At 37.6% G+C, this 15,127-nt stretch overlaps 1 protein-coding gene and 1 pseudogene across 2 annotated transcripts in view; one reads left to right on the forward strand and one right to left on the reverse strand.

The window, feature by feature from the left end:
- Window positions 1-15,127, forward strand: part of STAP1 (signal transducing adaptor family member 1) — a 45,407-nt gene that overhangs the window by 5,158 nt on the left and 25,122 nt on the right. For both annotated transcript variants that reach the window (XM_006753862.2, XM_015565843.1), the window contains exons 2-4: window positions 8,629-8,700; window positions 12,932-13,045; window positions 14,988-15,044. In XM_006753862.2, the coding sequence (XP_006753925.1) occupies window positions 8,629-8,700; window positions 12,932-13,045; window positions 14,988-15,044 (243 nt within the window). The remainder of the gene's footprint in view (window positions 1-8,628; window positions 8,701-12,931; window positions 13,046-14,987; window positions 15,045-15,127) is intronic.
- Window positions 3,866-4,722, reverse strand: LOC102772044 (annotated as a pseudogene).

A 15,127-nucleotide genomic window follows, 5' to 3' on the forward strand; every position in this document is an offset into this window, starting at 1 on the left:
ATGTCCTGTCACTCTGATCCTTATAGTAACTCTTCTGGATAGAAATTATTTTATCCCCCTCACAGATGAATGAGTTGTGGCTCACAGATGCTATGGTCAAGGTTCCTCATCTAATAAGGAGCCTCTTTGGATTTTATTGCCAAGCACTTGACATCATCCTACTACCTCTCAAACTACAGTTCTAATTCCATTTGATTGTGGGCTTCCAAAGGTTGGGGATGTCTAATCACTAGATTATTTATCACTCAGAGCTCAATGGGAAGCTCGGTAATTTCAAACATTTGTTTAACTGCGTGTAAATGAGATAGAGACCTTAAACCAGTGGATCTCAACCTTCCTAATGCCGCAACCCTTTAATACAGTTCCTCATGTTGTGGTGAACCCCAACCAAAAAATTATTTTCATTGCTACTTCATAACTGTAATTTTGCTACTGTTATGAATCATAATGTAAATATCTAATATGCAGGATGTATTTTCATTGTTACAAATTGAACATAATTAAAGCATAGTGATTAATCACAAAACAATATGTAATTATATATGTATTTTCTGATGGTCTTAGGCGACCCCTGTGAAAGGGCCATTCCACCCCCAAAGGGGTCGCGACCCACAGGTTGAGAACCACTGCCTTAAACTCTATATAATGATTTTGAAGCAAGCAATACATTCAGTAGTCCCATTTCAGTCCCTTTTCTTACTTCAGTGACTCAACATAAGTGATTGCTAAAGCAGAAGAATCTTAGTGCTAATTGTATTTCATTCAAAAATGAGTTCTTCAAACTTAATTTGTAAAATGTTTACACAGATATAAACATATACCTACATGTTGATTATTGAAAGTGATATTATTATTATTATTATTGTTAATCCTTGCCCAAGGATACTTTTCCCATTGAGTTTTAGAGAGAATGGAAAGAAAGGGGGGAGAAAGAGAGAAACATAAATGCAAGAGAAACAGATCAATTAGTTGCCTCCCGCACACGCCATGACCCAGGGCCAGGGACTGAGCCTGTGGTCCAGGTATGTGCCCTTGATCAGAATCAAACCCATGACCCTTCAGTCCATGGGCTGATGCTCTAACAACTGAGCAACTGAACAGGGCAAGAGAGTGATATTTAGAGAAGACTCAGATTATAGTGCTGGTATTCATGAGAACTTATCAGAAACTAAATCAAGACATGGCCCATAGGTCTCTGCATATTGAATATAAGTTTGATCTGATCTCTTAGGTTTGTGGCTGTGGTTGGAGTTCACAGGACCTATTGTTATTTGTGACCTTATTTTTCCTCCAGGCTGCCTTTACTCTCAACTCAGTGCCTTTGTTTTTGCTTCTTCTCTCATTTAACAAATCCTCCTTAATTCTTCCCATAAATCTATATGTTCAATTTACCAGTAACCCCCCCATTTCTCCCTGGTTAATTCTATCCAATTCATATCATTCTGTCATGACTAAACAACTCTGTAATTTTTCTCAGGAGCACAAATGTATGTCTGCATGTACATACAGAAGGACATCAATAAACCTTGACTGGCTGTTAGTCTCTGTAGTTTTTCTGGCTGGTGGTGGGTTAATACGAATGAAGCTAATTAAAACGGTGAACACAGTAGCAGACTTTGACCTCAGGGTGTCTCTTGTTTTCTTTCCCTCCAAGAATCAGAGTCTCAAATTTGGACTTGATCTTAGATGCTATACGTCATTAAAGCTACATAGCCCATCATTAATTTCTCTAACCAATATATCTACATTCTGATCTCCTCCCCACTCCCTTTCACCCCTATCCTTGTTACAGTGTAGCTTTGACCTGCTGCCTGCATTGAGAAGCTTACAACTAAAGCAGGATGTGAAAGCCTTAAAAAGAGAGATATGGCTTTTTAAAAAAACTCCTAAGATACATTTGAATTGTTTTATTTTTTAATCTCAAGTCAGATATGAGAAAGTTCAAGAGAATTTTTAAATAAAGTGACTAGATACTCTCATGGTTCTTACAGAACATCTGTTTTGATCTTAGACACAGTATATATTAGTAAATTTCTCAAGCCATATTTCTCAATGCAGTTTTCTATCTCTTATGGCAATATAAAAGGGTGCAAAGTATCTGTTAATAATGTGAGTGAAGAGGCAATTTTTTAAAAAATGTCAAATGTATTTTGTATTGGTTTCAGGTATAGAGCTTAGTGTTAGACAATCATATAATTTATATAGTGTTTCCCCTGGCACCATACATAGTTATAACAATATTATTGACTATACTAGAGGCCTGGTGCTTGAAATTTGTGCATGGGGGTGGGTGTCCCTCAGCTTAGCCTGCACCCTTTCCATTCTGGGACCCCTCGGACATCCCTCTCACAATCTGGGACTGCTGGCTCCCAAACACTCACCTGCCTGCCTGCCTGATTGCTCCTAACCACTTCTGCCTGCAGCCTGAATACCCCTTAACCATTTCCCTGCCAGCCTGATTGATGCCTAACTGCTTCCCTGCCGGCCCAATTGCCCCCAACTGCCCTCCCCTGTAGGCCCGGTTGCCCCTAACTGCCCTCCCCTGCTGGCCTGATCGCCCATAACTGTCCTTCCCTTCCAGCCATCTTGAGACCACATGGAGGCGGCCATCTTGTGTGAGGATGTGGTGGTCAATTTGCATATTGCCTCTTTATTATATAGGATTCCCTATGATTTATTTACACCTCCGTGACTATTATTTTTAAAATATATTTTATTGATTTCTTACAGAGAGGAAGGGAGAGGGATAGAGAGTTAGAAACATCCATGAGAGAACACATCAACCAGCTGCCTCCTGCACACTCCCCACCGGGGATGTGCCCGCAACCAAGGTACATGCCCTTGACCGGAATTGAACCTGAGACCCTTGAGTCTGCAGGCTGACGCTCTATCCACTGAGCCAAACCGGTTAGGGCCGTGACTATTTTTTAAGTACCAATTTGTACTTCTTAATCCATTCACCAACCACCAGATTGTTCTCCATGTCTGAGTCTGTTTCAATGCTGTGTTTGTTAATTTATTTTGTTCTTTAGAACCCACATATAAATGAAATCATATGATATTTGTCTTTCTCTGTTTGACTTATTTTACTGAGCATAATACTTTCTAGGTCCTTCCATTCTTTTGCAAATGGTAAGATTTCATTCTTTTTTATGGCCAAGTAATATTCCATTGTATATATGTACCACAGCTTTTTTATACACTCGTCTATTGATGGGCACATGGCTTACTTCCATACCTTTACTATTGTAAATAACACTGAAATGAACATAGGGTGCATACATATTCTTTCAAATTCATGTTTTGAGTTTCTTTAGATAAGTCACCAGAAGTAGAATCGCTGGGTCATAAAGCAGATCCATTTTTAAATTTCTGAGGAAACGCCATACTGTTTTCTACAGCAGCTATACCAATCTAGCAATTTTTTTTTTGTCTTTTTAGCAGCCAACATTTATGGATCCCAGCTCCTATGTGCTTTACATACCTTATTTCATTCAATCCTCAACAAGTCCTTGAGATGATAGGAGACTGGTTTCCCTACCTCTATTCTTGGCCCCTTAACAGTGAACCATTACACAAAAAACCTCCCCAAAACAGTGAACCATTATACAAAAAATTACCCGCACCTCCCATACCCTGTACATTTTTATACCTGTTTGTTGGGAATTTCCGTTTCCCAGCTTCAAACCATTAAAATATTAAGACACAGGGGTCACTCAAATGAACATCAACCAGTTCCTTTTTATCCCTTTGCCAAAATAAGATTTTATTTTGAAAGTCATTTGAAAGACACTAAGACTCGAATTGAAAGACACTAAGACTCAATGGATATAGATTCTAAATTCATGTTCCGTCCAACCCCCCATCAATGGTCTCTGTCATAAGCTATCTTCATTTTTTTTTTTTAGAGTACAGCTTTATTTCCAGGAAATAGTGTATTTGTTGGAGATGGGTATTTTTTTTTTAAATCAAGTTTGTTCTAATATGTTCAACAAAGTGAGGGGGCTCAGCCCGAGGTGGAATGGAAAGGTTCTCTAGTATTTGCTTATCATCTTGCTGCGACCAGAAATCCACATGTGGAAATGGCACCCAGGAATCCGGTCCTATACAAAGTTGTTCTGTCTTTGCATCGTAAATTCTAACCATTGGTCCTCCTGTTAAAGCTCGTGCAGCACACACACAGCTCCTCCTCTGGGCCGCAATCTTGTCAGGAGGCTCTGTAGATCTCTGCAGTTCTAACGTTGACAGCAATGCCATAAGTTATTGGAAAGTGGTTTTCGTTTTCTTCGCGGCCATTTGATTCCGTCACACATAATGTCACTAAGTGAATGTCCTCTTCTAGTCTGTCAAATTCACTAAGAAGTTGATGAGGAAGTCTTTGTGACAACTCCCTATTGCCACTGAAGCCGCCCACGGGGTGCACTTCCAACCTTCCACATTGAGCGTGGTCGGAAAAGGATTTTATGGAGTTCATGATCAAGGAGACCTCAGCTTTGGTGTCAGTTGCATCACAGTGTGTCAAGCAGGTAGCCCATTACCTCCAGGAGCTGGTGGGCTCGGAGGAGGTCCCCAGCGGACTGTGGCAGCCCCACTCGCCAGCCCTCAATCAGCAGCGGCATGGTGGAAATGGTGGCCCGGCAGTCCAAGGAGGCGTCGGTCTCCCCGGCCCTAGTTACCTTTATCATTAATAAAATCTATCTATATGTGGTTTAGATTTAAGGCCAAAACTGTGCTAACACCTTACCCCTAGCAGTGATGGTGAACCTTTTGAGCTCGGTGTGTCAGCATTTTGAAAAACCCTAACTTAACTCTGGTGCCGTGTCACATATAGAAATTTTTTGATATTTGCAACCATAGTAAAACAAAGATTTATATTTTTGGTATTTATTTTATATATTTAAATGCCATTTAACAAAGAAAAATCAACCAAAACAATGAGTTCGCTTGACACCTCTGACGCGCATGTCATAGGATCGCCATCACTGCCCTAGATTTAGGTGGCCTTGGGCAACCTTGAATCACTGACTCGGTTTAAGAGACATAAGCCTGCTCCTCTTGGAGACCCTATGCCACGTGGCAGAGAGCAGAGCAGAACACCATCTCTCTCTGGTAGGCTGAGCTGAGAGGACAGGAAGGTGGCTAAGGTGAGCATCCTGCCTCCCACACTCACCATTTATGCAGTCCTACTCTGGCAGCTCTGTGGAGGATAAATAGGGGGCCATAAGAGAGACAAGGTGAAAGGCAATTGTGATGCCAATAGCACTGCATCCTATACGAAAGGAGGAAAAGACTTCTGATGGGGCCAAAATGAGATGGGTTCTCTTGCCTTATTAAACTGCTTGACTCTGAGATGCGTCGAGCATATATGGGGCCCCTGGATCTCAGACAAGAGGCAGCAGCTCTTTGCCCAGGTTTATAACTGCTCATTTGGAGACCATCTATTGGCTGCTCCTTCAATCCTATGCCCTTTGGAACTGTTCTTTCCTATGGTAACTTGTTCTTGGTCAGGAGGCATCAGCAGGTTCATTACATTACACGAAGGCCAGCCCTCAATGGGGAGGTAGGATGGAGTGGAAAGAACACAGGGATCAGACAAAGAAGCCTTGCTCCAGGGTCCACCTCTGCCCCTGAGGTAGGTTGTTGCAGGAATACTTCCAATTTGTTCAAGCCTCACTGTACACACTCCCTTTTGAAATGGGACTTTTCTGCTCCTTCTATAAAGAAGTTGAGCCTAGTTTTCTACGGCTTTAACCTGGCCTCAGTCATGCTTTGGTAAACATGACAAAGGCAGAGGATTAGAAAGTCCTTGCACATTGGGTTTTGCTCTCTTGTCCTGGGAATCCCTCTGCCGGGACGGGAACAAGTCCAGGCTAGCTAAAGAATGAAGCCAGGTGGAGGGAGCCTCCAGTGCTCTCAGAGGGGTATTTCCCAACACCAGCAGCCTTTTCTGTGATTCTCTGAACACCAGCTGGCTGGTGTTCGATTGTGAAACTAGCTACCTACCCGATTTAGTGCAGAATTCACAGCTTAATTAAGGACTCAGTTCCACAAGACTGCCCTCCCGAGCCTCAGTCACCAGTTGCAAGTTCCTGGCCTCCCACACTTCCGACTGACTGGCTATAAATCAAGGGTTCTCATGACCCCCTCCTAGGACTTGACAGTTTACTAGAATGGCTCACGAAACTCAGAAAGATGCTTTCCTTACATTTACTGGTAAAGAACACAAATGAACAGCTGGATGAAGCGGTAGATAGGGCCAAGTCTGGAAGGGTCCCAAGCACAAGTGAGTGCTTCCGTCCCTGTGAAGTTGGGGTGCACCACTCACTCAGCATGTGGATGTGTTCACCATAATTAGGAAGCTCAGCAAATGTCATTGTTCAAGAGTTTTTATAAAGCTTAATCTCTAGGCCCACCCCACTCCCACTCCTTCTGGGAGGTCGGTTAGTGGGGCTGAAAGTCCCAACCCTCTAATCATTTGTTCTTCTGGGGACCAGACCCATCCTGAAGCTCTCCATGGATCCCCTCTCAAATCACCTCATTATTATAAACTCAGGTATGATATTAAGGGGCTCATTATGAGTAACAAAAACACTCCTATCACTCCGGTTTTAGGATCTTTATGACAGGAACTGGGACACAAATACTAAATATATTTCTGACTATACCACTTACAGTCATTCTTTCTGCATTCCCAGCTTAGACTCCAGGCAAGTAGTGAGGCCACCCTAGACAATTTGGTCACAGAGAAGTATCATCATTTAAAGAATCATTAGCCAGACACAGAATGGTAAAAAATGGAAAGCATTTGCTGTTATAGTCCACCAAGTTTGAGGGTAAGCTTGTTACATAACAAAAGCTGACTAATATAGCACTTTATCCGCTATGAAGACAACGGAAGAAAATAGTTCTACTAAGAATGTGAGAAAGATTGTTGTTGTAATTCAGAATGAATATAACCTTGAGCTTCCTGAAAGCCAAGGCAAACAAAAACAATGGGTTATGGAGTTCCCGTTATTTGAGAAAATAAGTATATAAATTCTGAAGAGGTGACATTTTGATGGTCAAAAAAGGAACAAATTATACTTTAATATTAAAGAGATACAAAACACCATCATATATAAAAGTGATTTCACATTTATAAACAAATAAAAAAATTTCTTCATGTGACTTTCTTATCTTAATTCTCAGTATAAGTTCAGATAATCCAATATGTCATAGAAATTCAGCTTATTAAACCCTAAAGGAAGGAATGATCAACATGTCCATGCAACTGACTGGAATGTTTTAAAACATACTTTTGGAAAGAGCTGTGTATGAGGATAAGTCCTTAGATGTGGAAGGATTTTATTTCTTAAACCCCCTTGCTATTCTTTTGTAATACAGACAATCTTCATAGAATATAAATTTCCCTTATTTAAATAAACTTGCATGTGGGTGAAGTGAGAGTCTGAATGGGTTATTTACATTTTTTTAATTTAAAAAGTTGTGAATGTATTAATAATAAAATGTGAATGTGTGGGGAAGCATGGGGCTTGGTTGGAAAGTGTGTAAGGAAGATTCTTGCCAAAGGTGGCAGCCCCTGCCTTGACTTTTCCAAACAAGTCTGAGCCCCCGAGAGTTTTGCTGGAATTTCTGTTTAGTCTTTTAGACCCGACCTTGTAGAATCATGTGCTTTCTCAAGGATACTTATCCTGCTGATTGTATCTTGAGGTTAATTTTAGTTCAAGCTGTTGTTGCAATAAAAGCTCAAAGGAGGCAGGCAATCGGGGCTATTTTGGTACCTCCTGCCAAGCAGCCCCCTTAGCCTTCTCTTTCACAGAAACATGTGTCAGAGTAATCCATTCATCTGTCGCTCAGGGTCTGTTGGTATTAATAATAAAATGTTCACCACAGGAATGAAATTTAAACTTCAAAGTTCAGCTTTGATGGTGCTATTTTCATCATTATCAATTGCTCACATTTCCTTGATCTATGTGTTACTTATTGAATTCAAACTATGAGTCATGTGCTATGCTATGTGCTGTACATGTATTAATTTATACAATCCTTTCCACAGTCCTAGAAGGGAGATATTAAATGCTTATGCTTGTCCTATGTTCTATCCTGGCCTCTTAAATGGCCCCTCTTACAGGCGCAAGCTTCCACTGAAACTGCATGAAAATAGAATGTCTCAAATAAATGAGAAAAGTTTTGGTAAATGCTGTATTTAAACACAGATCAAACTACATCTTTACCTCACATCTTTTTATTTTTTATCCTCACCCAAGTATATGTTTATTGATTTTAGAGAGAGAGGGAGAGAGAAATATCAATGTGAGAGAAACATTGATTAGTTGCCTACCAGCAGCTTCCTGACCAGGGATTGAACTTATAACCTTTTTAGTATATGGGACCATGATCCAACCAACTGAGCCACCTGGCCAGGGCCTTACCTCGCATCTTATACTACAATAAATTTGTGAAAAACTTGATCAAGAATTAAATGTAAAATTAAGCCATAAAAATTAGGTGATTTATCTCAGGTTAAAGAAGACTCACATCTCACAGCAATTAAGCAAGTTACAAAGTAAAATATCAATAGGAAAGTAGATGAATATTACACTGATGCTTATAATTTCTTTCCCACAGGAATATAGACAATATTGGACAGAGTTAAGAGGAACTACCCTTTTCTTTTATAACGACAAAAAAAGCACAATAGTAAGTAGTTAAACATGGTCAGCTGATTCAATTTTTTCCACCAATGTACACTTATGTAGTTTATTATTCATTTGGGATTTTCTGTCTTTTAAGGGTAAAAATGTTGTAGTAAAATCAATTCAAATAAGAATATTTCTGTCTGGGAGGGCTATTACTTATAAAACCCATGGTAATAAATTTCTGGGCAACTCAGAAGAAGGTATTAACTCATATTTTAAACTTTGCATTCTTTTCTTTCTGATCCCGAGTAGAATACTTGGTTGAAAAGTGGAAATTTTAGCTATTCATCTGGACACAATTGCTTAATACCATATGATAACCTTAATTTCCCTCCTTGTTGTCACATGCAGTTATAATCTGAAAGAAAATAGATGATCCCTAAAGCTTAACAACATACAATATGTCACTATTTTTTTCTGGAAAGACAAAAGCATACCTCACCAAACAGGCATTCTAAGAGCTCAAGCATGAGAAAAACAATGAAGAGATTATGACATTTATTTATTTATATTAATTTCAAATAATTGATTTGTATTTTAATTTTCCACACACAAAAATTGAAAGGTGACTGTATTTCACTCCCCCCACACACAAATAAAATGCGTTTTAGTAGCAAATGGTTGCCTACCTTGAAATGCTATGCTTATAATAGATTTTATGACCCTGTAACTTGTTTAAATAAAAACATTTTGGACCATGGATGTGGTTGCCTTAAAATGTCATTATTACATATCCAGATCTTAAGAAAGAAACAGAAAATGAGTCTCTATTCCACCTGCAGGCATTTTAGCACCATTAGTGGTAGACTAACCAGAAGTCATTAAAAAAGAAAATAGTTATCTTTCACCAGAGTTCTGGATAGATAAGATTTATATAAAGGTGTTTCCAAAACTGTAATAAATTTTAACAAAACTCATTTCTCTGTTCTGCCTTCCAACTTCTCACTGATGCCAGTGAAATTATGAAGACCCTGTACTAGCCCTTGTATAACACACATTTTGAGTGAGAAAGTTAATAGTTATTCTTCACTGTAAGAGGCAGTACAGCTTAGTGATAAGAGCCTGGTCTTCAGATAAACTACCTGGGTTTTTATCCTGTTCCTGCCCTGTTCACTCTGCCAACTTGGTCTCTTGGGCTACTTAACTAACCTCTCTGTGTCTCAGTGTATCAGACAGGGAACTGGTAGGAAACAGTTATTATCTCAAATTGGGCAATTTGAAGAGAGTTTAATAAATATGCAATACTCAAAGCAGTGGCCAGGATGTAGAAAAACCACAAAGGTTAGTACAGAACCCTGAGACTAGTAACAGTGCCCCATTACCATGCCAGGGTGTAAAGGAAAGAGAGAATAGTGGGGAGAGTTATATGAAGATGACTATCTTGAGAGGAGTATGATCTTGGATTGAGGAAGCAATTGCGTAGGGCAATAAATACTTGACTTCACTCTCTTTACTCTTCTATCTTGTGCCAATGTTCACCAGCTGTCCAACCCAGCAGGAAATCGAAGGGTAAGAGTACCCATACTGTTGTCCACATAGGTTCCTACTATGGTGCACATGTTGGGTGATGAAGGGATAGAAGTGAATCTAGAGGAGCAAATAAAAGATCTCCAACACAGTTTCAAACCTTGAAACTTAGGATAAAAAATAGCCTATCTCATAAGGTTATAAAAGGATTAAATGAGATAGTAAATGTAAGGCACATAGAGAGCATTCATGCATTTTATTTGTGTTATCTAATTTAATTCTCACAACAAAGATGCAAAGTAGGTACTATTTTAACCCCCACTTTATAGAACTGAATAGTCAAGTGTAAAGATTAAGAAATTGTACAAGATCAGACAGCTAATGCAAGGGGTACAATCCAAGTCTTGCTCCTGAGATAGCATTCTTAACAACCATGCCATGAAGAGACTGTGATAATAAAATGATGCAGAATTGCCCATCTATCAATTGCATTAAAAGAGGATGCAGAATTTTGGGAACAAGAGAAATCACAGGAATGAAACAGGTGAGAACTGTAGATATTCAGCCTATAATAGGAAAGAATTTATAGCTGCATTTAAGTATTTGAAAGGCTGTCAGGAGATCATATGAAAGAGTCACCGAACTTGTTTAGTGTTATTGCAAAGAGACTAAGATTAATGGGTGAAAATTGCCTAAAGGAAAACTGTGGCTTTACATAAGAAAAAAAAACAACTTGCTGACAGGCAAAGCTGCATAGATGCATAAATTCCATGTTTGAGATGTTCAACATAGAGGGATAGATGACTACATAGAGGGATAGCCTGGAGAAGATTCATTAGATAGTAGCTAGATTAGACAGATGACCTTAAAGGCTTTTTTCAATGTTACAATTAAAAACAAAAAGATATGGCTTCCTTTTTTCTAATCAATAGATCAGCTTACAGGCACTCTTATCTAACTGGGCCACTTCTTCCTTTGTTGCTTCCTCTGTCTTAGCAAAATTCACTGAGCTTAATCTAGACAATCCATCAGAAAAAGATTCTTGTGTAATTTTAAATTCTGTCCTCCTTCCCTTATACCTCTCCTTCTATGTTTAAAGTATCTTTGTTCATTGAAAATAAATAGGCCAACCCAAATGTAACCTCAACTTTATCAACATAGAAATAACTCTGGGAATTATTTACTATTTTTATGTCCTACTTTATTCAGAAAAATAATATGTCTTATACGAATATAGTAAAATAAGTTATATTAGGCATAGTGGAGAAAAATAAAAGGGGAAAAAATAAAGTCAAGAATGAGGTTAATTTAGCAAAAAAAAATTATACCATAAAAACCCTACTATCCTATCTAGAGGTATTGCTTTCTAATACTAGAGAGTAAGTCTGGCTAGTTACATACAAACCGGGCCATGTTGACTAATTACTCAGAAGAAATATTTTTATTGCACTGCAATACGATAGAAATTTCTTAATAGAATCCTCATAACCAGTAGGATGTGGTAAGTGTTGAATAATGGCTTCCTGGAAAAAATATATGTATGAATATATGTGTGTAAATTTATTATAAATATTACTTACATAAAGAATGCATAGCACAGTTAAAATAGATAATACTCTTTATTCTAATTTTCAAATAAAGCAGTTGATTCTCATAAAATGTTTTTGTTAATTTTTCTGAATGCATATCAGAATTGCAATTCAATCCTCATATAACAAATGGAGTTGTTTTCCTAATAAATTTATTGTCATTAAATATGATATCTGACATTGTTGGCTAATATTTTTGTTTACATTAATAAGTAAGAGGAAAGTAAGACAATTATGTATGTCAGAACTTCACCTACTTTTCAATGACATGAGCCACTTCTTTGTTGAATCACAGTTTTAGAATTATAGAATAATATTTTGTTTTTTGCTCTAAATAAAGTTTCAGACACAACAAACTTTAAAGTTTCATTTGCATTACTAACATTTTCTCCTTCACTTTCTTAAGTCTAGACCAGACCAGAAAACTATAGCCTTTGGGCCAAATCTAGCCTGTGGCCCAATTGTGTACATTCTATGAGCTAAGAATGTTTTTACAGTTATAAAGTGTTATGAAAAAATTTCCAACAGAGACTTTTCGTGGTCCACAAAACCCAAAACATTTACTACCTGGCCTTTGAAGAAAAAAATTGCTGGCCTCTGGGTCAATTAATAAAATAATAAATCAAGCCCTAATTTGTAAGGTTTGCCAGTTTCCATGGTGTACTAGTAAATACTCCCACCATGGCTGATTTTAACCTATCATGTGACCTCACTGAATGTGGAGGTGGGAAGAAAGGCTAGGTAGCACACCATTATATAATGTGTTTAACACAGAAATGAAGATGTAAATAACTTTAAGAGCATAGAGATTATTATGTGGTAATCAGAAAATGATTAATTTTGAATTTTCATTACCCTCTTTGAAAGTTAAGTTATTTACTTATATGTTTATATCATTTAATTTTAATAATGACTGGGTTTAACAACCAGCTAGCAAAATTCCTGAAAATGTAACAAATGAGTTTTTGCAAACCCGTATAAGCCAGCACCAGCACAGCACCACACAATACATTTCCACATGCCCTCTGAGTTGGGAAGGGGTGACACAATGAAAACCAGAGTATCATGCAAAGTATAAATCAGTTGAAAGGAAGATATTATTTGCTTTCCTTCCTACTAAAATTACTGTGTGTCACCCATGAAATAATTTAATGAAATTTCCCTTTATCTTTGCAGTATGTTGACAAGCTAGACATAATAGACCTCACATGCCTTAATGAGCAGAATTCAACTGATAAAAATTGTGCCAAATTCACCCTTGTTTTGCCAAAAGAAGAAGTGCAACTGAAGGTGAGTGAGGAGGTGCAATTATTCTGAAACAAGATGTGGTTATAAATAGCATTCACCTCTTCACAGCCTAGTGGCTGAGGTAAAGAGGGGTTATGGGAGAGCCAACTCCTATACTTTAATATTTCTTGCCTTTTGCCAAGAACTACAGTTTTCTAAATAAGAACTTAAAAGGGCATGTTCACTTGTTTAGTATACAAGCACATTGAAACCAAATACTCTGTCCTGTGACAAAGTCAGAGATCCCACCTGGTGTTTATAAAGTTCTCCTTGAATTGATATTCAAGAACTTGGTATTTACCAAGTTCCCAGATGATCCTGAGACATGTCCAACATATTACATGTTTGGAACTACTGAATTAGACAAACACATATTTCAAAAATTGAGGGACATTCTGCAAGACAGTTGGCCTATACTCTTAAAAACCAACAGTATGAGAAAAGCCAAAGAAAGACTGGACACCTGTTCCAATTACAGAAACTATAGAGTCATGATAACTAAATGCAATGTGTGATCTGGATTGGATCCTGAATTAGAAAAGAAGAAAACAAACAAGTAAGCACACAAAAACCAAAAGCTATAAAGAACATTATTGAGACAATTAGAAAAATTTGAAAAAGAACTGTATCTTGCATATACACAATTTGTAAAATATGGTATTAATATCTATTAATTAAAACTCTAAACTCCACATTGCAGAAATTGGTACATTCATCACTCAAAGTGAGCCAATTACAGTCAACCAACAGCTACAGTAAAAACGAAACAAACAACTTGCAATAGAGTAAGATGCAATTGGAGCTGACCTTAAAAGCACTGGTCATTAAGCTTTAGTGTGCTACAAATCACTTGTGCTTAGGAAATCCAAGCCCCACCCAATAAACCTGGGTCTCAGAATCTACATTTTAAGCAAGCTCCCTCCGCAGATGATTCTGATGTGGTGGCTAAGAGTATAGGCAGGATTGGAGCCTAGGGTGAATTCTGGTTGTTTTATTCATTAGTTGTGTGATTGTAGATAAGTTACTTAAGTTCTTTGTGCCTTGGTTTCTACACCTGGTAGAAAGTCTGCTCAGATGTAACCCTCTTACTGAAATCTACCTGGACTACTTCATTAAAATGGCAACACTTTCCCCCTCTATGGCATTCTCAATCTCTTTTACCTTGATTTTATCTTCCCATTTTTTTTCCTTCTGACACCATAAAATTTACTATTATGTTTATTATTAAATGTACGCCGCTACACCGTAAACCAGTACTAGAATAGTGCCTAGCACTAAAAGTCACTCAATAGACACCTGTTAAATAATTAAATCTGTAAAAAAAATGATAGTACCTTTTGTCGAGTTGCTATGAAGATTAAATCAGATAATGCATGTGAATAGAATAGTAGTTGCTACTTATAAGCACTTAATAAATGTTGGTCATACTTGTACTTTTTAGAGCTAACAATGGTAAATTTCTAAGGACTAACCACATTGGTTGGCCCAAATTTAAAGCCAGTCATTGTTAAATACCAATTGGGGGATTAACCATAAATTGACATACTGCAGAAGTAAGTGTGCTAACATTTAAATTTTTTGAGATAAGTAAATTGGTATACTTTTACTTGTTTACTAATCAAAAGATATATACTCTGTCTTCTGATAAAAGAAAAAAATATTGAAATATTTCATAACAAATACACTTTAGTAGTTCTACACAAAAAGAAAAATGAGTTGTTTATTCCATTCAACTGATTCTAAGTGGTTTAAAATTACAATTGACTTTCTAAAACAATGTGCTTCAATAGAAGACTATGCATTTTTGTTGATCTTGCTGATTTTGATGGCATACATATCTTGATTTTTTTCAAACAATCATGAAATTGGGAAGTTATTTGAAATTAATAAAAGTATTAACACATAGTCATGCATAAAGACTTCTCTTCTTTGTCTTTATCTTTAGACGGAGAACACAGAGAGTGGGGAAGAATGGAGAGGTTTTATTCTTACAATAACAGAGGTAGGAAAGACATCACTTTTGATTAATTCATTCATTCAGCAAATATTTACTGAATATTTACTATGAACCATGCAGAGTAAAAG

The sequence above is a fragment of the Myotis davidii genome, unplaced genomic scaffold (assembly GCF_000327345.1).
Source record: "Myotis davidii unplaced genomic scaffold, ASM32734v1 scaffold31, whole genome shotgun sequence".
Classification (NCBI taxonomy): domain Eukaryota; kingdom Metazoa; phylum Chordata; class Mammalia; order Chiroptera; family Vespertilionidae; genus Myotis; species Myotis davidii.